Source organism: Pongo abelii, chromosome 1 (genome assembly GCF_028885655.2).
Source record: "Pongo abelii isolate AG06213 chromosome 1, NHGRI_mPonAbe1-v2.0_pri, whole genome shotgun sequence".
NCBI classification, from domain to species: domain Eukaryota; kingdom Metazoa; phylum Chordata; class Mammalia; order Primates; family Hominidae; genus Pongo; species Pongo abelii.
The window spans coordinates 1,232,769-1,257,002 of record NC_071985.2 but is presented as its reverse complement, the minus strand read 5'-3'; the positions used below and the strand labels follow the sequence as shown (position 1 = coordinate 1,257,002).

At 35.6% G+C, this 24,234-nt stretch overlaps 2 protein-coding genes across 2 annotated transcripts; one reads left to right on the top strand and one right to left on the bottom strand.

The window, feature by feature from the left end:
- Positions 1-1,598: 1,598 nt before the first annotated feature.
- On the bottom strand, positions 1,599-6,702 carry LOC100458467 (olfactory receptor 14A2). The gene has a single exon (XM_054560690.1). It carries the CDS (start codon positions 6,665-6,667, stop codon positions 5,723-5,725), a length of 945 nt encoding a protein of 314 aa, XP_054416665.1. The 5' UTR covers positions 6,668-6,702; the 3' UTR covers positions 1,599-5,722.
- A 4,774-nt stretch (positions 6,703-11,476) lies between these two features.
- LOC100458105 (olfactory receptor 14K1) lies at positions 11,477-20,688 on the top strand. The gene has a single exon (XM_054560686.1). It carries the CDS (start codon positions 17,987-17,989, stop codon positions 18,929-18,931), a length of 945 nt encoding a protein of 314 aa, XP_054416661.1. The 5' UTR covers positions 11,477-17,986; the 3' UTR covers positions 18,932-20,688.
- Positions 20,689-24,234: the final 3,546 nt, after the last annotated feature.

Here is a 24,234-nt window from a genome sequence, read left to right as displayed (position 1 = left end):
TCTGATCTTTGACAAACCTGACAAAAACAAGAAATGGGGAAAGGATTTCGTATTTAACAAATGGTGCTGGGAAAACTGGCTAGTCATGTATCTTAATTTTGTAGTTTCCAAGGAAAAAGAACATTTGGTTTCAGATCTGATGTTGACCCTTCATAAGGAGCTTTCTTTGCTTTCCGCCTATAAAATCACTTCTTTTACATTTCACCTCAACTTCACCGTTCCCCAAATTTAAAATAATTGTCTTTTATATTGTTTAATGAGACGCCCTGTGATCCTTGTGGTTTGCAGCCTCCTTTACGTCCATGGGTCGATAAAGCTGACTGCTGGACTATAAGGATGCCTCTAGAAGACTTAGGCTGATTGAGCTCAGGTAAAACTAGAAGAGTGAAAACACATGCCGTGATCCTTCTACAGAAATATTTCCTGAATTCTAGAAAATTCACTTGCAAACTTATAATTGTTCTACACAATTACATTTTAGTTAAAGGTATATTACCATCTATGTGCTTGTAGGGGAGAGAAAATGGCTTTCCTTCACCCTTCTAGGTTCTTTGACAGGGCTACAAATTAAATTGCCACAAGACAGACTAACAGGAGAAAAATTACATTCAATAATGTTCATATAGACAGGAGTCCCACAAAATATGAGATTCAAAGAAGGGCCACATGATTGAGGCTTATATAACACACTAGGCTATAGATAAGATTAGGGGGTAGGGATCTCTGGAGCATAGGGTTGACAAGTTATGGGAGCGTGAGGGGGAAAAATGTATTGTGCATACACATTGTCTTGTTATGCAGATAAAAAGTATTTCAGATAATGGAAGTTGCCCTAGGGCAGCCTTCTTCCTGATACAGATACTTTTACTATTGTAGATTTTCTCTATAGATGTACTTTTTTAAAAACATAAAAAAGTAGCTGTGTCTGCAGTTTCTCAAAGTAAACTGCTGGAAATTTGCCCGAGAAGTGTACTTTGAGGTGACATATTCTTATCTCCTACAGTCATATTTTGGAGTTGTATCCTAAGACCCAACACGTTGATAAGCACTTTTTTAAGTTATTGAGAAATAAATCACTGTGCAAAACAATTTAAGAGACAGAAAAGAAATAATAGAATTTCTCTTCTTTGCTGTTTATATTTAATATTTTTTGTTTGTTTGTTCATGTGAAACAATCTGAAAATATATTCTACAGTAACACCAGTAATGCTTATGTTTGGGCTCAGAAAATGATACCTCAAAGTATGACACTTTGGCATGCTGAGTACTTTGGAAAAACTGGATAGCTATATACAGAAGAATGAAATTGGATCCTGTCTCACACAATATGCAACAATCAATGCAAAATGAATTAAAATTCCATGACTTTGGTCTGGGCAATGATTTCTTGGATAGGACCCCCAAAACACTGGCAACAAAAGCATTAGACAAATGGGATTGCATCAAACTAAAAGGCTTCTGCATAGCAAAGGAAATAGTTAACAAGAGACAAACTGAATTAGGAGAAAACTTTTGCAAACCATATGTCTGATACAGAGTTAATATCTGAAATAAATAAGATGCTAAACTCAATAGCAAGAAAACAAATAATCTAATTTAAAAATGGGCAAAGGACCTGAACAGTTATTTCTTAAAGGAAGGTATATAGTCAACAAATATATGAAAAAGTGCACAGCATCCCTAAAGATCAGGGAAATGCAAATTAAAACCACAATGAGACATTACCTCACACCTGTTAGAGTGGCTATCATAAAAAAGATAAAAGTGTCAGTGAGGATGTGAACTTTGGCATATTTAGGTTTGTAATTCATCTGAATTTTATTTTTTGTATGTGTAGTGTAAGGCAGATTTTAAAAATATTTAATTCTATTTTTTTCTACATCATTTTCCTTTCTAGTCCTTCCTTTTCCAGTAATGTATGATTTATCCTCTGTCATATTCTGGTCACCATTCATGAATGGATTGAGTTTTCTTCCTTTGGTCCATTTTCTATCTGTAAACAACCATAATCTTTCAATTACTATAATATAGACATGTTTATATCTGAAAAGCCATTACTCTACTTCTTACTTTTTCATCTTAAAAATTGTTTTAATTTTCATGGCTGTTCAGTTGTATATATGAATTTTTTAAAAACTTAAGTTCCATTTTGAACTACTTTAAGACTTCAAATGAAAAGTTTATCGGTTACTTATGGAGAATCAACACCTTTATTGAGTCTTCTCATCCCTGTACACAGTATATAATCCAACTACTTTCATTTTGTTCATACTCTTAGGTAACTTAAAAATTTATATTCTCCAAAAGTTATTTTTCCCCATTGATGAGTTATTCTCAGATACCATATACTTTTCAATGTTCTTGTGAATATGTAATCCATCTTTAGTTTCTTTTACTCTAGGACTCTCCTTGGTCATTTTGCCTCCAAATTTGACTTTTTGAGCTGTCTCATCAGTCTCTTACAGGATGTCTCATATTATTCGTTTGTTCGTTTCTCATGTGGTATGATTAAATTTCTATCTTCTGTTTTTCTGAAAACTGGAAGTTAGTTCTGAGGCTTGATTAAACTCCAGGTTAAATATTTTAAGAGAATATTTCAAGGATGATGTGGTCTACATATTGTAACATATCAGGAGGCACATAAGTTATTTTACTATTATTGTTACCAGTTTTGATCAATTAGATTATGGAGGCTATCATCCATTCTGTTTATTGTAAATACAGAATAGATAGTTGGAGGTTAAAAGCTTGTCATTATGAAGATATCTCATTTTCTTAAAACTCTTTTTCTAGTGGTTTTATCATCCATGGCTGATTCTTGCCTGAATCAATTCCAATATAGATTATTAATACTATGAATTTTTAAATTCTGTTATTTCTTAAATATTTACCAGCTGCCAATCTTCTAAAAAATGGTTTTTTATCATTTTTTCCCTGGTAATTAAAACATATTATAGAAAAATAGGGCACTGATATAATTTGGACAGCTGTCATTAAGATGGCTAACTAGAGATGCCCAGCACTCACCTACTCCAAAAAGAAGGACTGAAATAGCAAGTAAATAGCCAAATGTTGACGGCACTGTCTAGGAGAGAATGCTGGTATCCAGCAGGGAAGCAAAAGGAACCTTCTGAGGTATAGGAACTCAAGATGGCAGCATAGAGAAGGAAGTAAGGCAGCCACTTGGATGGGCTAGGAGCCAGGAAGTATTTCCCTTCTCATGTGGAAAAAAGGTAAATGAGAGATCCATGTAAGTACACATGTAGGTACCTGCACACACTGTCTAGAGGCTGAAGAGTGGTGTGTCCAGCCTACCAGAACCCACATACAGAACCCAGGAGCCTGAGGGCCAGCCTGCCCAGCCTGCTGTTTCTACAGCCAGCATCCTCGTTACACACTCAGAGGTCCAAAGACTGGCCTACTGAGGGTTCACTGCCACTACTGCTAGCACTTGCCACACCACGAAAAGGCCGAAGCACCAGTCAGCTTGTGTCCCCATCTTCAGCAAAGGCTAGTCAAAGCATCTGCAAGCAACTGCAGCCTAAGCCACTAAGGAACTCACAGAAACTACTGACATTGATAACAGCAAAAGAAATCATACAGTGGCTACAGTATGGTGCATATCCAGAACCAAAGCCAAAGCAATCTGCCCAACCAAAATTGAAGGCACATATATAGTAAGAAAAAGTATTTCCTTACAGAAGCTACTCCATAAACCTGGAAGAAGTGACTGTTAAATGAGATGCACAGATATCAACATAGGGATGAAAGAAACACAAAACAGCAAGGAAACATGACACCTACAAAGGAAGATAATAATTCCCCAGGAAGACCCCAAAGAACAGGCATATAAAATGCCTGAAAAAAATTATTCTCTGAAAGAACCCGAATGAGATACAAAAGAACACAGATAAACAATACAAAGAATAAGAAAAAAAAATCATGATCTGAATCAGAAATTCAACAAGAAATTGATACCATAAAAAAGAACAAATAGAAATTCTGGAACTAAAACATTTAATGAATGGAATAAAAATGTAATTGAGAGCTTCAACAAAATACTAGATGAAGTAGAAGAAAAAAATTTTGAACTTGAAGACAACTCTGTTGAAATAATTCAGGCAGACAAAGAAAAACACAAATACTCCAATTTGATTATTATACATTATATGCCTGAATCAATATATCATACGTACCCTATAAATATATACAATTATTGTGTATCAATAAAACTAATAAAGTATAAGAAAAAGAGTACTATAATTATAAAATATCAGATGCTACTAAAAAACAAAACGGAGGACACTGAAAAATCTCAGCAGATTTTCCACAATGTATGTAATTTCTCAAATATTTAAACCAAAAACATTTTACCAATATAATTTAACTGACGGTAGGGTAACAGTCTTTTCTGTTTTACAACTCTGCCCACTCAACTCTGACAACAGGTAGATGTACACGTCAAAGTAATCTATTTACGTTTAGCATATATTTTTTCTTTAAAGGGAAAGAACAAATAATTGTGTGATTTTCCCTTTGGTAGAACTTAAAGGAAATTTTATGTGTAAGATATATCATGAAAGTTTAATTTAACCTTATTTATATTTTTAGCATCTTATTTTGGTATGGTAAAAATCAACATAGCTGTCAGAGGATATTTGAGACATGATTAAATAAGATAACATGTGACTCAGAATTAATACCTGGCCATCTAGTTAATTCAATGGTTAATAAAACATTAGTAACATGATTGAAAAAAGATCATAATAATTGAGAACAATCTTAGGAACATTTGTATTTTTTCTTAGATAAATAAGAACATAACGAAGTCAATATAAAACTCAGAAAGTTATTGTAATAAGACACAGAATCTCTAGGGGGGTTACATAGAAGGTAAAGAAAAAGGTTTCACATTGTAGACACTAGTGGTTAAAACGAAGGAAGTCTATCACAACTGAATGACTTGGGCAATCATTTTAACACATTTCCAAGCTTCTTTTCAGAATCAGATTTAAAACATTATTCTTTATACAGGGAGAGGTAAAGGCCTTTCTGAATTATAGACATGCAGACACATAGAAACACACAGTCCTTAGACCTTTGGAACTCTGCCTGTTCTGTTTCTGGAAATACTATTTACTGGATGACCACCATTTGCCTAGGAGACCTTGGCTCAGACATGTCTTTTCACCTCTGCTTTAGGTGTCCTGAGGACTGTTTACAGATCTGGGCACACCTCTAAAATGGCCTTAGCTTACTGTGTTATTTTTGCCTAGTATTCTTCCTGAGCACTAGCTAGATTCTCAGGGGAGTCGCGTGTGAATTTTATCTGGGTAGTGCAAATTATACTGTACTCATTGAATCACCTCAGCATTTTTAATTTGTTCTCAGTGAATAAAATAGAGAAAATGGGTTATTAAGAGACCAAAGATGAAAGCATCTTGTTAAACAGAACCAATTCTTTCAGAAAGTTATAATACAAAGACAGAAATGCTTTGTCATAGAAGAATACCAAATGATTACTATAACACTATATATTATCCTGATGTAATGCAATTAAGTAACCTTAGAAATAGTCAGTTAGGCTCTTGAGTATTTATTTCTTCAGGGAAAAAATAATGTGAGTATGTTGCTTTCTTTTCTCAGGTCTTTCCAAAGTTAAAGATAAGGAAAGTTTCTTGTGATCTGTAAGGCACTATATCACTGACAGAACTTGAAAGTGTTAAATGAAGTAAACCTTCTGACCATATGTTTTCTGCAACAACCTTATCAGAGCACATTTCATGTCATTGTTCCGCAGGCTGTAGGTTACAGGGTTAAATACTGGAGGCATCACAGTGTAGATCACAGAAAGCAGCCTGTCAATAACAGATGGTGAATTTGAAGGTGGCTTAAGATAAACAAAATAAGCAGTTATGATAAAAACAGTGAAAACAATGAGATGGGGGAGGCATGTGGAAAAAGCTTTGGACTGACCTTTAGTGGTAGGGATCTTCAGTACAGTGGAGAAGATATAAATGTAAGAGATCACAATACAGATGAAACAAGAAATGCTTAAACACGCACCAACTCCAATACCTGCATAAATTACCATGAGTGTTTCAGAACAGGAAATCCTTAGTAATGAAGGAACATCACAGAAAAACTGTGGAATCACACTGGAGCCACAGAAAGGCATGGAAAATGTGCCAGCTGTGTACACAGTACCAAAGAGCCCTCCAATGGCCCAGGAAACACTTGCCATTAACACACAGACGCCAGTATTCATGATTACCTCGTAGTGCAGGGGACAGCAGATGGCTACATAGCGGTCATAAGACATGGCAGTGAGGATAAATATCTCGCCTGCTGAGAAGGAAGTCATTAAAAGTAGCTGGAAGGCACATCCTAGAATGGAAATGGAATTGTTGTGGGTTAGGTTGTTGACAATGAATTTTGGGATTGGAACAGACGCCAGGAAGACATCCAAAAAGGATAAGTTCTTCAGGAAGAAGTACATGGGTGTTTGGAGCTTTACGTCTAGGGTAATGAGAGTAATGATGAGAAGGTTACTCATTAGGGCTGCCAGGTAAATCAGTAGGAAGAGCAAACCATATAAAATCTGCAGCTTCTGGACATTAGAAAACCCCATAAGAAGAAATCCTGTCACCAAGGTGACATTGGCCATACTAGATTCTCTTCAGTGCCTGTCAAGGTGAGAAAATATGCAAAAAAAGAATAAAGGAGAAAAAAATTAAAAAATTAAGCTATACAGACTAGCAAGAGTCATATTGATATACAAAAATATTCAGTGGAAAGGAGTCATGTACCTACCTAAAATGGCTCTCCATTTACTTAAAACTTCATTGTTCATTTTTTAAGATAAACTCCATGAGTAATGTGTAAATTCCATTATACTTTATAAGAGTTTTACCTAATCCTATAGCCTCACACTTAATTTGTTACGAGACACATATAACTTGACTAAACACAGAAGCTTTTCCAACCCACTGAGAATTTGCATCAAATTATTATTATGCCATGCTTCATGGTGAATCCTTTGCTTTCAGAAAAGCAATCCAAAGGCCCATGTCTTTACATTGTGTTAGTTTCCCTAATATCCTATACAGGTGCAAAATATCAATTATCATGTGATGTTACAAACACAAAGTCACACTTACAGATACATTGAATCATCTAACAGGTAAATAACCTTCTCTATTCTAATGATAGTAAGCAAGGGAAAATAAACAAGGATTTGTTGTTTAATGTTTGTATTATCTTGAGGTCATGCAATTCTAACATAATGAATATTTCATTTAGTGTAGAAATAAAAAATGAATTATTTAGCAAAATTTCATGTTCTTTGAATGTGCACATGTGTACTAAAGCCACATCATTATAAGGGTGGTTGATTTGTTTATAAAGGAATTTTGACAGGGCACCAAGATAAAATGGCTTTCCCACCCTAACTGAATGATTTTTCTTGATCATGGTCAGTTGTCCATAATTTGCTTTGTAAAACTATCAAATATCTTCTTTCAATGTTTAAAATATTTCCCTCAATTATTAGTTACTGATGCAGAGTTATTTATTCTTTATTGAAAAGATCAGAAAAATGTTCCATATATATCAGACATCAAACTAGTTTGTAGAGATTTAAAAAATAAACAACTTGTATTTTTACCCTGGGAGCTTGCTGTTAATGGGAGGAGGCAGAAAAAGAACAAATAAATTAGTAAACAAGATAAACTCAGATTGGGGCAGGCATTAAGATAACATAAAGGTGTTATTTTAGAGATTAACCAGATGAAAGGGCTTTCTATGTGGGTGACCTGGGGGCTGACAACAAAATGAAGAGAAGAAATGCAGGACAAAGATCTGTAGAGAAGATGCTTTAGGAAGAGAAGCTTAAAAAATAAAGTAAAGGTGATGGACATTTGGATCACATGTGGAGAAGCAGTATATAGTGAACTTGGAAAATGTGATAGAGTGATTAAATAATTCTGAAGACATTTATTAGCTTACTTCAATGGTCAGTCTGGAGAAATACACAAGGAAGGACAAAAGGGAGGAGGAAGGATATAGAAACTGGCCATTAAATTTAATTGTTTTTTTGTCTGCCCTAAATTTCCTTAATATCTACAAGATTTTTAAAATTTTGGTTTGGAGCAGAGAGTAGTTTAACATTTTACCAATAGAAATTTGAAATTAATACCGTAAAATAATTCCAATTCTTCAACCACATGAACACAGGATTACTCATCAGATGTCCTTAAGGAGATAATTCCATCACATCTACACAAGGGTAGAAATATTTCTCCCAGAATAAAAAGTTTAATTTGTCAGTTGATTACCTGAAATTAAAACAAAACATCTAGCTTCCTTCATAAACTCCGTGTCAACATAGCACATGGTTCCATTTCTAGACTTTTGATAAAATACTCAAAGAGCTCTGCAAAGCTGTGGTAGTTTCTTCACATGGAAGGATGCATACTACCACAGTGAGGAAGGCTATTTGCCTTTCTTTTATTTCAAATTTGACATAATTTGGAAACTTCTATAGTCAAAGGGACTGCAACAAATTATTTTTAAGGCACTTGGCTAATACTTTAGAATTCCCCAAAGAAAAATGTCTTAAATATTTTCTGAATCACCTTGTTAAGTGATTATCTCTTAAGACCATTAGCATTATAATCACATGTGTTTTCTGTAGGGAGGAAACAACTGTTTCCAACATAGGTCCAGAACATTCTGAAATACACTGTTAAGGACATGACTCAGTCTTTTAGCAGAAAAATAATAAAGTACTCAAATATTCCCTTAATTCTACTTATCATAGAGTTATAGGCTATAGGACAGTGATAACCAAACTATGTAATATACTGTATAATAATCATTTGAGCACTTTTCCAAAAATGAAGACTCCTGAAACATACAACAAGCCAACATAACATAGTTGAAGATTTGCTTGTAGCTCTGTTCCCCTTTAGACTAAGAGTTTATATTAAGCCTATGGTTAAGTTACTTAGAATGGTTTCTTTTTATTTTCTTTTGAACATGGTTATGTTTTTCATTCGAAGTATAGTTATTTCATTCGATTTGGCTTGCATTTAAAGATTTTTGGCCTTTACTTTTGTTGACAGTTTTTATATGTAAAAAATCAATATGCTTCTCCAAAGTAAAAATAAACACAAAAACCCCACAGAATACTATTCTTAATGAAATGTCACTCTCTATCCTTTCCACCCCATTGCTCGAGATCTACAGAAAAGCAGTTTCAGGGTTTACTGGTTTATTGTTCGTATGTTTCAATTTTACAAAAAAAGATTTGCTCATGTTTTCTTGTTACTTATAGCATGCGAGGTATACTCCCTTACATTTGATTCTTTAATGTAATAAATGCTGGCAAACATTAGATACAGTTTATGGAAACTGCCTTCATTATCATTATTTTTTAATGGTTGAAGAATACTCCAATGTAAATATAGGTAATAGTTTATTCAATAATTACTGTATGTTTTGGTATTTAGTTTTCAAAATTTTGTGGTTATAAACGAAGCTGCCAAATAGAAACCTTGTGAACATTTATTAAATTACAGTAGGTACACTTCAGGGTATTATATAAATGAGTCAAAGGTGGCTCCTGTAGATTGGCCCTCACGTAGTTTAATTCTTCACAGCTGGCTGTGACAGTTAGCTCAAACCCTGATGACACCAAACTCAAATCCTTACACATCCAGTTGATTCAAACATAGCAAAAAAACCTCACATGTGTTAGTCATATCTAACCTGCCTACTTCTACCTGCACAACTGCACCCAACATCTGCTAGCTACAATTAAAATTAACCCTGGGGCTACAAAACACTTCAAACCACTTACCCTGCCAGATAATTTCTGTTTTTTACTGTTTTATTTCCTGTTTCTTTTCCTCCATTTCTTCTTTCCTGCCATTTTTCAGTGATTATTTGAATAATTTTAAAAATTTCTTTTAAAATTTTGTTGGTTTTCTAGCTGCTTTTTATTGTGTAAAGCTGCCCCAGGAATGAGAAAATATACATACTTAACTTTTTCTAACTCTACTTATAATTGATAATGCACTGTCTTCTTGTAAAATAATGTCTGTGGCATTTACACATGTATTAGTCAGGGTTCTCCAGAGAAACAAAACCAACTGCATAAAAATATATATATATTTGAAGGCCTGGAAATGGGAACTCTGATGTTAGAGGGCCGGGAGAAGGTTGCTATCCCAGCCCAAGAAGAGGGTGTGAATTCACCTTTCCTCTGCCTTTTTGTTCTATCTGTGCTCTCATTGAATTGGATGATGCCTCTCCACATTGGTGCAGGCCAGTTTCTTTACTCAGTCTACTTATTCAAATGCTAATTTCTTTTGGAAACACCATGATAGACACACTCAGAAATAATGTTTTACCAGCTACCTAGGCACTGTTTAGCCCAATCGTATTGACACATAAAATTAACTATCATAGCCCATATATGACCATGTCTGATACTATTAACTTTTTTTAGTATTTCAGTATATTTCTTGTATTATTTATTTCATTCTAAAGATCTTACTTCAGTATTTCTTACAGGCAGTTTTGCTGTCAACAAATTCCTCTTAGGCTTTTTTAATCTAGTGCTGTCTTTATTTTTCCTTCATTCTCAATTGTATTTTTGCTGGACATAAAATTTTTGATTGATAGTTGCCCCTCCAAACCTTTCAACCTTTCAGTATGCTGGGGATGTTTTTCTATTCTCTTTGTGTAATCATCATTTCTAGTGAGAAGTCATTCATTATTCACAGTATCTTTTCCCTTTATGTAATATATTACTAATTTTTTCTTGCTGCTTTAAAGATTGGTGCTTATACTTTGCTTTCAATAGTTTTACTAATATTAATTTTTGTTTGAGTTATTTGTGTTTGTGTTCTGACTGCTGTTTTTTAGCACCTTGTACCCACAGACTTCTATTTCCCTCAGATTTCAAAAAATATTGGCCATTATATCTGTAATTATTTTTTCTGGCATGTTCTTTTTTTTTCTCCTTCCAATTCATCAGCTTAGATAATTTATATGCTCTATCTTCAATGTACTTACTCCCTCAGTAAAATTTTAATTTCAGAAATAGAAATTTTCAATTTTATAATTTCTATTTGGTTATTTTAAAATGTTTCTATTTCTTTGTGGAGAAATCCCATTTATATACTGAGATTTCACATGTATTGAAAACATATTTTTTTTATTAATTGAGATAAATGACCAATATAAGTATCTCTGTCTGTTTGCTTCAACATCTGGTTCATCTTGAGGTTGGCCTAGATTTGTTTTCTTTTCACATCTTAATGGGTTTAATTTTTAGATTCCTCATATGATGGGTAGAATTTATCCTGAATATTATGAATGCTGAATTGTAGAGATTCTACGTTTTATTTTATTTTTAAGTGAGTATTATTTCTACATATCAACAAGCCATTTCTTGATTGGTCTTGAATTACAATTTTTATTTCATTTGCAGCGGCTTCTATTTCATTCAGATCTTGGTATGGCTGAATATCTTTCGGTCTTTCTGTGCATGTGTGATTCAGGGGTAAGCAAGAGATGTGGGTAGAAAGTGTTTGGCCTAACTTTTTTTTTGTATTTTACTTTAAAGATCTCTTCACTCAGGATTTATAGTCCCTGTCTTCTCTTTTCTGGCACCCCAATCCAGAAAAAAATAGGATCTATCTCTATCCATTTTGGCCAGCATCGTAAGCTCACCACTGTCGTGTTGCTTTATGAATTGCACATATCCCAACACTGAAAGCTGTGATGGAGGAAACTAAATGGTTAAGTGTCCTTACAACACTTCTCCAAGTGAAAAGAAACCTTTGGCCACAGTCTGCCAGCACTTATTCAGGTGTTTTTTATATTATGTTTAGGTTTCACATGTGCTTTCTGTGGAGAAAAGGAGTGGTCTGAGGAGCTCTTTCCTAGTCCATCTTATTTGGAAGTAAAACCTCTCTTTTGGCAAAACCGAGCACGGCCTTACCAAATGACCTAGTGATTTGGTCCCTTGGTACTTACCCAAGTGATTTGAAAAGTTATGTGCAAACAAACCCTGCATATAAATGCTTATAGAAGTTTTATTTATAATCACCAAAACTGAAAGAAACTAAGTATTCCTTCAGTAGGTGAGTGGATAAAGTGTACTTCAACAATACAGTAGAATACTAATCATCAGTAAAAAGGCATGAGATATCCACACAGCAACATAGATGAATCTTGGATGCATTTTGCTCAGTGAAGAAGCAAGTCTGAAAGTCTGGCTTCTTTCAGACTCAGCACGTCCTTCCCCCAGGCGGGATATGTTTATAGTAAAGTCTTTTTGCCTGGAGTGGTCCTCTGATCTGGGAAAGCTCTGGCCATGCTATGGTTACTTTTTCCACCCTTTTGCCATTCCAGGAGGGATTCTTTCTTGGCTTTTATTTGAGAGCCTTAGTGGGATTCCTAGATATAAAACCAATGAAAGTACGAGGTGCCCCTGAGACTGCGGCCCTCAGTAGTTTCCTACTCTCACACCATCCTGATGGCATATTCGGAAATTCATCAAAACTTGTGGTCCTTCCGGTTTATTATTTCTGGGGCTTTCGTGCCTAGTGAGCGGATCTCTCTATATTCACGCGTCTCTAGATCTAAGGATTAGTTCCATAATAACGGACTAAAGATGAAAAATGAATAGATACAGTTACCTCATTATCAGAAAACAGATTAGAAAGATTTGAAGAAATTTGTGACAAAAACCCTCAGTAACCTGGTATTGAAGGTAACCTCTTAAACTGATAAAAGGCATCTGAAAAGAAACAAAAATCAAAGAAATACATTGGACTATGGAACAATTCCTATTTTACAAAACCTTCTGAACCTTAAGGAAAGACGTTTCCTGTTTATCTGTTCAATCGTGCTACCTGCTCATTCTACTCCCTCACTCCATGTCCTTTCTAGCCTTCCTCACTCTCCCTATGTAACAAAAGCCCTTTCTGCCTGACCATTTAGAGGACTACAGGTATCATGTTTGGGGAAATTCTTTCTATTGCAATACTGTTTTTGAATAAGTTATCTGCTAACTCAAAACCAAGAAGAACAAAAACAAAAGCCAACAAAATGAACAAAAGACAAAACACTGCAACTAATATCATAGTTAATGCTGAAAGCCAGAATGCTTATTCTGTAGATCTGGATCAAAAAGGATTATTCTCTCACCACCTCTATTTAGCCCCAAGTAGTGAAAAAAGGTAAGAAAAAGAAAAAGAAAATTCATTAAAAATGAAGAAGTGCAACTTTTCCTCACAAAATAAATATCTACGTAGACATTTTGAGAAATCTACAAAACAGCTACTAGAGCTACTATGCTAGTTAAGAAGATTGCATGATAAAAATCAGGCTGTTACATGGTATTAAAAAACAAATGGAAATGGAAAGCAAAAGCAATATCATTTATATTATGTTACAGGTTGAACTGTGTCCTTCCAAAATTCATCTGTTGAAGTCCTAACCTCCAATACCTCTGAATGTGACTGTATTTGGAGAAAAATCCTTTAAAGAGCTTATTAAGATAAAGTGAGGCCATGAGGGTGGTCCCCAATCTAAACTTATTGATGCCTTATAAGAACAGGGATTAGGGCATGCAGAGAGACCCTGGGGGCATGCATGCACAGAGGAGAGGCAGCAAGACAGTGTCCATCTGCAGCCCGAGGAGAAGATTCAGAGGCAACCAAGGCAGCTGACGTCTTGATCTCAGATGTTTAGCCTCCAGAATCGTGAGAAACACCCACTCACAGATGGCATGTTTAAGCCACCCCATCTGTAGTATTTTGTCATGGCAGCCTAAACAAACAAATACAGATTTGGATCAAACTCATGAAGTATTTACTGATTAATTTAACAAAATAAGCTTGGGGTTTGTGTACTGATATGTACTGAAATAACAAAATGTTTCTGAGAATCTTTTAAAGACTTAAAAATGTAGGGATATACCATGTTTGTTGCTCAAAATACTCAATGTTGCTACAAATAGTGTTTTCCACATTGATCTAGATTCAGTCCCTGTCAAAATCCCTAGGAATACCTTAAAAATCGGTAAGCTAATTTTTAAAATGTAGATAATGAAGTCCTATGGGGCTGGATGTCATATGTCTCTTACGAAATGTCATAAAATGATGAAGAAGAAGGTCTAATCTAAACGTCAACTTTGCGATGAATGTGGGGTGTCCACAAGAGGTTGCTGAATGACAGAAACAAGCTCTAGGCAGCATAGAGGCTGTCCCCACCAGGATATCTAGAAAGTCAGTCATTCAAAGAAAACTAATGAGCAAATAACTGGAAATTATGTGACTATAGTAAGAATATTACATAATAATAAGAATCACTATAATAAGAATCTGAAAATAAACTGCACCTCATCCCAACCCTGGAGAAGACCCTGCTGAGGTTCATTTTGTTGCTGCTTCCAAGAGAAGCCTGAACTCGTAGGATGCTCATGAAGATGCCACTGCCATCACCTGAGAATGAAACAGATGTTGGGAATTCGGTGCTCTTGGGAACTTTCTATACAGACATCTCTAGTCATTTGTGAGAATCTGAAGGGACGTTATCTTCACTGGAGGCTTAAATCCAGAGTGAGAGCGGAAAAGAAAGATCCAAGGGAAGTGTGATGGCTCCAGGACTTAAACAAATCCATGTTTCAGACCCCAAAGTCAGAGCACTGCATCTCCCAGTGTCCTTCTCAGTTGAAACTGGACTGAGATTATTACACTCAATTTAAAGATTCTGTGTACACACACCTAAATTTAAGTTGTTACATGCAAATGAATGTCTAGGATCCATTAGTCACATGTTATGGATGCAATAAATAAAGGTTTATTCTCATGAGACGCAGAAAGATCTCCTTTTCTGTCTCACTGGAGGAAAAGGTAGTGGCATCACCTCTCAGATCTGAGTGGGAGTGAAGAGCTGGATCTCCAGGGCTTTAAAACCTATGAAATAAAATAGAAGCACAAGTAAAATTGTGACCTCCCGGGAGAGTCCCATGTAGTCAATGAAAGTCTGTTTAAAGCTGCTTTAAAAGCCTTGCTCCTTCTTGGAGAAGGAAGTGCCTGATATAGAGGACATCAGGCGGAGCTTGGAGACTGCACAAAAGAAACAAATACTGATACATAGAGGACAGAAATGGTCAATCGAAATCATCGTGAGTTTAACCCGGGGAGTTGGGGTCTTGAAGCAGGAATCAGTAAGCATATAGGAAACTGTTTGCAGCGTTCACTAAATCTCCCTAAGAATTGCAAACTAGAGCTCTCTTTGAACAAAAACTGAAAAGAAGCCCTAAATTACTTAGACATTTCATTTTTATTTTTTTCTCTTCTGAAATTATTTTGAAATAAAAATAGAACTGTTTGGGAAAGCATTCTCACCGGCCTTTGTTATGAATGTTGCTTCTATTGATCTTACTCGAGAACGGAAACATTTTCCGGAGCTGAAGACTCCACATAGGCCTCCCCTCCCCTCCCCTCTCCTCTCTTTTCCTCTCCTCTTCTCTTCCCCTTCGCTCTCTCATTCTCTCCATTCCTCATATTCTTGACAAAAGTGACAAAATTTGTTGTTAATATGATATAGAAATGGTAAAGAAACATATAAACCTGAACTTACCCTATCTTCCCAGCCTCCTTAGATACCCCTTGATTTTAGGATTATTTTGTGTATTATATGTATTTTCCCAGTTTTAGATTGATTGAGACTCAGATTGCATATTTTTATTTAATCATGTGGAATTTCCCTGGACCAAATAAGTATATAAATATAATGAGGCAAAGCTTTATTGTTATTAATGTTATCTGTAAAGAAAAGCACACAGACTTTTAAACTAATGCTATCACTCATTTCATATGTAAGCATGTGAAATAAGGTGAAATACAAATCAAAAATGAGAATGAAGGGATAAAAATCTAGCACTGAAGTCAAACATCACTGCTGTGGAAGGAACTCAAAAGGACACTCACTCACTCCCTGAGCTACCCTGGCCGTCTCTAAAACACACAGGCTGATGCAACAGAAACCAGGATGGATGGTTTGCTAGTTTGGAGGTAGCTCTTGGGGTATGTAGACACTGCTCGAGGTTTTATTCCCCAGCAGGTTAAACAAAGGAGGCTTTACGTTTGGGGCTTCCATGAATTAGCTCATGTTAAGTTATGAGTCAGGCTCTCCATTATTGCTCTAAAGCTAGGGCCAGTGCTTTCTCCAACAAGAAAGCCCAAGGTTTGCAACATAGTAAGAAATTTCCATTTGCTCATGAGTCTTTTCAACTTAAAACGTTATTTTATTTAATTTTTGTGGACATAGAGGGGTCTCATCTTGTTGTCCAGGCTTGTCTCAAACTCCTGGCCTCAAGAGATCCTCTGGCCTCAGCCTCCTAAAATGCTGGGATTACCGGCATGAGCCACCATGCCTGGTCCCTTTTCAGCTTTAAATCGCTTGTTAATTTAGTTCTCAGAAAATCACCTGTACTGAAATGGACGTATTCTGTGAAAGTTAGAGGTACGACTGCTCATCCTGCAAAAGCTCTGTTTATTCTTGCTCATCCTCTCGGCTGTGTGTGTGTGCATATGTGTGTATAGAGAAGGGGGAGAATGTATGTAGTAATGGTCTGCTACATTCTCTTTCAGTTGAAAAACTGTTGAGCAACAAAGTGAGACCCTCTTGTGTCTACACGAATAAAATATTTTTTAAGTTGAAAAGACTCAAGAGCAAATGGAAATCTCATGCTATGTTGCAAACTTTGGGTGTTCTTGTTGGAAGAAGCACTGGCGGTAGCTTTAGAGCAATCATGGAGAGCCTGACTTATAGTTCAACATGAGCAAATTCATGGCTGCCCCAAACTTAAAGCCTCCTCTGTTTGACCTGCTGGGGAGAATAAAACCTAGAGCAGTGTCTACATACCCTAAGAGCCACTTCCAAACTAGCAAATCGTCCATCCTGTTTTCTGTTCTGTGTGTTTTAGAGATGGCCTGGAAAGCAAAGGGGAAAGTGAAAAAATTGCCATTGAAGTGATATTAAAGTAAAATCAACAGAGGTTCTAAAGACAAGATGAGCTGAGGGAAAAACATGGCCAAAACTCTTCCTCACGTTGGGGTGTGTGAGTGATCTCAGATGACAATCTCTAAATGTCTTTGACATAAGAGGACACACTGCATCTCTGGTTAGATGCAGTAGGTATCCCTGTCTGTCACTTCCCCTGGTTAATTAAATCCTTCCTATAACATTATGTTAATCATCTGGCTAAGTCTCAGGTTTTGTTCTTTTCATGAAAAATGACACTATATGTTTGAAAAATGATTTGTGAAAATAATGAGTACTTTTTAATTTTTGTGCTATGCTATGTATATGGACTAAAGAAAGAAAAAAATGATACTATAATCACATTTTTTGCCAAAGGAGTAAACTTTAATGCAAAAATGGGAGAATAATCTTAACATCCTTCAGTGAGAAGGGGATAGTAAATTAGAGTATCACCTGAGGATAATAACTATTTTAAATATTGCAGTAAGTAGCAAGCAGAAATTTCATTCATAACATTTAATACACACAACACTACATTAACCAGGATATTTATACATGAAAATGTATGCCCTATTACAGTTTTATATATAATTGCATAGCCAACCCTGTAATTCCCAATGGAAATAAAATCACTCAAAAGTCATTTCAAGTAATGAGGTAGAGAAGTGAAGTTCTTGGCTTCTTTCACAATAAATCTTAGTCCAGGACTACTAAGTGTTAGACTGATATACCCACAGTTGTTTTACACCTGAGTCAATGAGAAATATAAATTGCTTGATATTTTTAAACTTTTTGTCTAGCCCTTGATGCCATACATACCTTCATTCAACAAATGAAGAAACAAATGATATTTTTTAATATTAGTATGACACTTATTTTCCTTTACTCAATAAGGCGCTTATAATTTTGAACTATGACCAATCAGACACAGATGATGGAATTTTTGCTTATGAGATTTACTGAGAATTGGATGCTCCTGAGGCTGTATGCTGTGCTCTTCTCACTGATTTACCTCACGGCCATGCTGATGAATTTAGTCATCATTCTCCTCATGATTCTTGACCATCGTCTCCACATGGCAATGTACTTTTTCCTCCGACGTTTGTCCTTCTTAGACCTGTGTCTCATTTCTGCCACAGTCCCCAAATCCATCCTCAACTCCGTCACCTCCACTGACTCCATCTCCTTCCTGGGGTGTGTGTTGCAGCTCTTCTTGGTGGTACTGCTGGCTGGATCAGAGATTGGCATCCTCACTGCCATGTCCTATGACCGCTATGCTGCCATCTGCCACCCCCTACACTATGAGGCTGTCATGAGCAGAGGGCTCTGTGTCCAGTTGATGGTTCTGTCCTGGCTCAACGGAGGGGCCTTGGGACTCTTGGACACAGCTGGAACATTCTCTCTGAATTTTTGTGGCTCTAATGAGATACATCAGTTCTTCTGCGATGTCCCTGCCCTACTAAAGCTCACTTGTTCTAAAGAACATGCCATCATTAGTGTCAGTGTGGCCATTGGGCTCTGTTATGCATTTTCATGTTTAGTTTGCATTGTAGTTTCCTATGTGTACATTTTCTCTGCTGTGTTAAGGATATCACCAAGACAGAGACAATCCAAAGCCTTTTCCAACTCTGTGCCTCACCTCATTGTTGTCACTGTGTTTCTTGTAACAGGTGCTGTTGCTTATTTAAAGCCAGGGTCAGATGCACCTTCTATTCTAGACTTGCTGGTGTCTGTGTTCTATTCTGTCGCACCTCCAACCTTGAACCCTGTTATCTACTGTCTGAGGAACAAGGACATTAAATCCGCTCTGAGTAAAGTCCTGTGGAATGTTAGAAGCAGTGGGGTAATGAAAAGATGACTAAAGTTGAAGCTAGGAAGTAACCTTTTTTGTTGTTGTTGTTCTGCCATCCACTAGTTGTTTAAAATTATCTCTATTTTGGTATCAAAATGTCGTGGAGTCTTGCTACTGATAATCTCAAGTAGTCAGTTTTAATAGAAATAGAAAGCAACTATTTTCCTACAATTTTTGCACTTTTTTTTTTTTGAGATGGAATCTCTCTCTGTTGCCCAGGCTGGAGTGCAGGGGCGTGATCTTGGCTCAAGCAATTATCATGTCTCGGCTTCCCAAGTAGCTGGGATTACAGGTGTGTGCAACCACGCCCAGCTATTTTTTTGTATTATTTTAGTGGAGACGGAGTTCCACCATGTTGGCCAGGCTGGTCTTAAATTCCTGACCTCAAGCAATCCATTGGCCTCAGCCTCCAAAAGTGTTGGGATTACAGCGTAAGCCATCGTGCCCATCTCTTTTCCTACACTTCTTCACTTTATATCTCTTATTCATGTAGAAATGATTAAAGTTTTCCTATGACACCTTCAATGATTTTTACTCTTGTTCTGAAGATCCACACGCATTGCATGAGATTTGTATGAGGTTCTCATTCCTCAAAAAGCTTTAATCTTTTCTGGCATTCTCTTCAGTTAGTTCCTGCTTTATTGTCCTATCTTTTCCGGCATTCTCTTCAGTTAGTTTCTGCTTTATTGTCCTATCTTTTCCGGCATTCTCTTCAGTTAGTTCCTGCTTTATTGTCCTAGATTTTGCATTGCATCTCAGGTTTTATCGATTCAACTTTCTTTATAGCTTCTGATTTTCACTATTTGGTAAAAATTGTAATTTTAACTTAAAGTTATGATTTCAACTTACTTTTACAGTTTAGAAAATGTACTCAATTTTATTGCGTTTTACCTATTTGATTCATGTGTGCTTGGTAGATTTTATACAATTACCCAAACACTTAGGAAGGTGATTTTCTCATGTCTTTTTAAAAATAAATTATGTTTTTGGAGTAGAATATTTTTCTTTTCATTAAAACTTCTTTTTATCTAATGTGTTGATTCCTGACTTGTGCAAATTGCTTTCATAATGTATTAGAATTAATGAAATAGCATTTAGCACTGTTTCTAACATTGTGATAAATTATACATTTTCTGGACTTTTAATATTATATAACATTTCAAATACCCTAAATGTGTAGAACTGTTTTCTACTCCTTGCTGCAGGAAACAATCCTGTCACCCTATTTGTCCTCTTGCTGCTTCTTTCCTAGAGATGGAAGTTAACATTTGTTGCCTAATTTCACTGTATCAGACACTTTTGTGTATACCACCTCTGTTAATCCTCTGACTAACATGAGGCAGCATGTAGTACTGTTAAGCAGATGGGACAGCTGAGACTAAGCATCTTTTTTGTTTATGTTACTCATAACTTAAGAATATAATAAAATGTGTTTCTAGCCTTTGGCAATACCTTTCAAACTCTGTATGCTCACTACAGCATCTTTGAAACTTGGTCCGTATTAGCTTCCTCATGAAATCTTCTATTTGCCCAAATTCTCCCCAAATATTAAAATCTAGCTTAGATTTTTAGAGTCTAGCTATAAAACATTATGAAAGTGCTTAATTACACATTTCTCTGTCTCTAAACTCTTGTATGTCATTGTATGTATTGTATGTCAGAAAATAATTTAAATATCTTCTAGTGAGCTTTGCACAAATATTTGACAGAAAATAAATATATTTTTAAAATTTGTTTAACACAGAAACTGGATTATCTAATGCCTGCATGGAAAGTTCATGCATAAACTCTTTGATTTACTCTTACAGTGCAGTTCACAGTTGTGAGCATATAATGGTTTTGTCATTACTTCTTTAACACTGCCTGGATCCTAAGTCAATTCATTTCAATGCACCATAAATTTAGTTATGTGTGTTTAAGGAAAAATAAACATTGCATTAAATGAGCTTATCAACTTTGAGTTGAATCCCTGTTATAGAAACACTGAATTGGAATATGAATAAAAAAGTGTATCTGAGAACTGAAGGCACTGGATAATGACTATGTTTTTGGAGAGCAACCATACAGAGTGAGCGATAAATCACACAAGTATACATATATAAATATACATATAGATACAATCAAAGTTTCAATGGAAAAAAAGGGTAAGAAGTAGTAACAGGAAGTGAATTTTTGCTGTTTTACATTCAAAGCAAAGAAAGCTATAACTTGTCTTGAATCTATTGGTCATGTAGTTTTACATTTAAAGAGTACATTGCTGATGTTTGCTGTGATAGGTTGTGCTATGAAACTCTTTATTCACCATTTGACACTTCTCTGCTTACTTTATGAAACGTTCATTGTACTATACCTACGTGCATTAGAGGGAGACATGCCACAACGATTGAGAACACTGCAAGCTTACAGATCACTTCTGTGATGCCCTCCCCAACTTGTTTTCCAAAATTTTACCTTTACAATGATGATACAGATGAAAGTAAATTGAAATAGTACTTCTATTTCAGTTCAAAGGAATTCCGAGTATCTGGAAAAAATAGCTTTCCTCAAATGTTGAAACAAAATGTGTATTGCACTTTTGGAAAGTTTCTTCACAGTAGTTTGTTATGGGTTTATGGAAAAGTCTGAACTTGGTATGGTGTGAAACAGATTTCTTTATTATTTGATTTCAAATACCATGTAATTTTTATTTTAACCATGTAATTTCCAGTCTGCTTTTCTTATACCTCAATATTGAAGTTTTGTGGAGATAATACACACACACACACACACACACACACACACACACACACACACCATGAAGTGAAGACTGTGTTTACTAATGTAGAATGTAATCTGACATAACAAGATACTTATTTAAAAGACCCCACCAGTAGCTAATTAAATCAAATATCTAATACTAGCCACTTAACTGCTTGTTCAAGGAAAGTGAACTTCTACTCTCTGTGGGGCTATATGAAAAAGGATAACCAATCAATATGATAATAAAATAGGGAATTAAAAAGATTGCAAATATTTGATTTTTCCATTTACAAATTTAGGAAACTAGTATATGGAAATAATGATTTGAGATAGCAAAACAACAAGAGGATACAAGAACAGGGGAAAGACACAAAAAGGGGCACAAAAGTTTTCAAAAATATGCATTGGAAAGTAGATGTAGGTTATTTAATTAGAGATAGGAACTCTACAATTAAAAGTAATTTTTCAAGTTAAATGTATCTAGAACTATGCTATCAAATATGGCACCACTAGACACACGTGACTACTGTGTACTTTGAAATATAATGCGTATAACTAAGGAGCTAAATTAGTACTTTTAATTAATTTGCATTTAAAAATTGATAGTTGATTCATTTATTGGAACATTTTTAAGTGTGCTTGAAACAACCAGAGTATGGAAATCTATTTTTTTCCACTTCAAATTTCATAAAGTCTAAATATAAATTATTTCCAGTGAAAGTTTAGTGTTCCACTTCCTGCCCACAGAGCCCTCCACTGGAGTGCTTCCTGACTGTGGTGTCCCCCACCAGAACTCCCCCTACCAGAGCACCCCCTACCAGAGCACCCCCTACCCATAGCACTCCTCTCTGGAATGACCCCTCCTCTCTCGAATGACCCTACCTGCAGAGCACCATGCCAGAACACCTCCCACCTATGATGCCCCTGCTGTCTCCACTGGAGCATCTATAATGGCAGCCCCCAATCATTTCCTACAGAGTGCTGTTGCCAGTGGTTTGGAAGCACCTTGGCCCCTCCAGCCCAGCCAGAGATTGGCCTCAAGGGACAAAGTTTTGCACCAATTTTTATTTCCACCAATCATCTATGACAATTTCTATGGTTCTGCAGTTTCAAGACTACTTGATATTTGGCAGGCCTTTTAATTTTAGGCATTCTGGTGGGTCTGCAGGGACGTTTCATTATGTGTTTAAGATGCATTTCATTCATAATTAATGATTTTGAACACATTTGCAAATGTTTGTTGGCATTGCCTTTTTTGTGTGCTGCCTCTTCAAGTTTTTTCATTATTGATTTATAGGAGTTTTTAAAAAAATATTTTGGGTATGAGACCTTTGTTGGTTATATGTGTTTCCAGTGTCTTTTTGTACCTTAGAGTCTATCTTTTTAACTGTCTTCATGGAAACATAAGTCTTTAAGTGTGTTGTAATTAGTAAAAATTTTCCTTCATGGTTAGATCTTTTTCTGTTTCATTGAAGGTTTATTTTTCTAACCTCACGAGAAATATTGAATATATTCTGCTATATTATGTTTAAAAGCTTTATATTTTACCATTAAATTTTAGATCAATTATCTACCTATAACTAATTTTTTGCACACTGGGTAAAGCAGGCATCAAATTTTATTTTTAACCATATGGACATTTAAATGACTGCATCTTTTTCTCTGAAGTTCTACCTTGGCCACTGCTCATGTCTTATATAAGCATGGTATAGTTTTTGGCCCTTATGTTGCCTACACCTGAACAAATACCATAGTGTTCTAATGATTGTAATTCTGTAATATATTGATATCCACAGAGCAAATTATTTTTCCTTTATGATGAAAGTTTTAGCTCTTTTCATATAATTTATATATGTTTTAGAACAGACTACAGATTTTCACACATATACATATAATAGCTGGGATCTTTTTGTTTTGTTTAATGTAATCACATTAAATCTATTGATTAAGGAAAATAGAAATATTTATCATTTGGATCTTCAAATACATAAATATCGTGAATTTTTATTGGTCTTCATTCCTCAATATATCTCTGACCTTCCTACTTGAATAAATATTATTATCTAAGAAGAACACTAATTTTCTTTGGGACAAATTGTTTAGGGTTGAATTCTCTGAGGTTTCTTAATTTCTTCTATTTGTGGGGGATAAGAGTTTTGGATGTATTACACCTCTTCAAAGCAGATGCCAAATCAAAATTTGACATGGAAAATATCTATTGGTGGAGGACACTGTCCGTAGATCTAGATCGTTATAATTCCCATGTATCTTGATGGATATGCCAAAAATGTAAGCCTCTTCTTGTTCTTTTTAAATCTAACTTTAAGGGGTATATGTGCAGTTCTGCTACATGGCTATATTGCATAGCCACGGGCCGAAGTTGAGCACAGCTGCCTGAGACATACTTTAAAGTTGCCTCAAGGAGTGCTTCAGAAAACAAAGGAGAGGCTCCAGTTTTTAAAGAAAAAGGAACAAATCAGGAAAGAGGGAGATTATGAAGTTATCTGTGAGAAATTGGATATACGTTGTGGAAGTATAGGGTAATAGTTACTCTGTTCAGTGTATGGTAT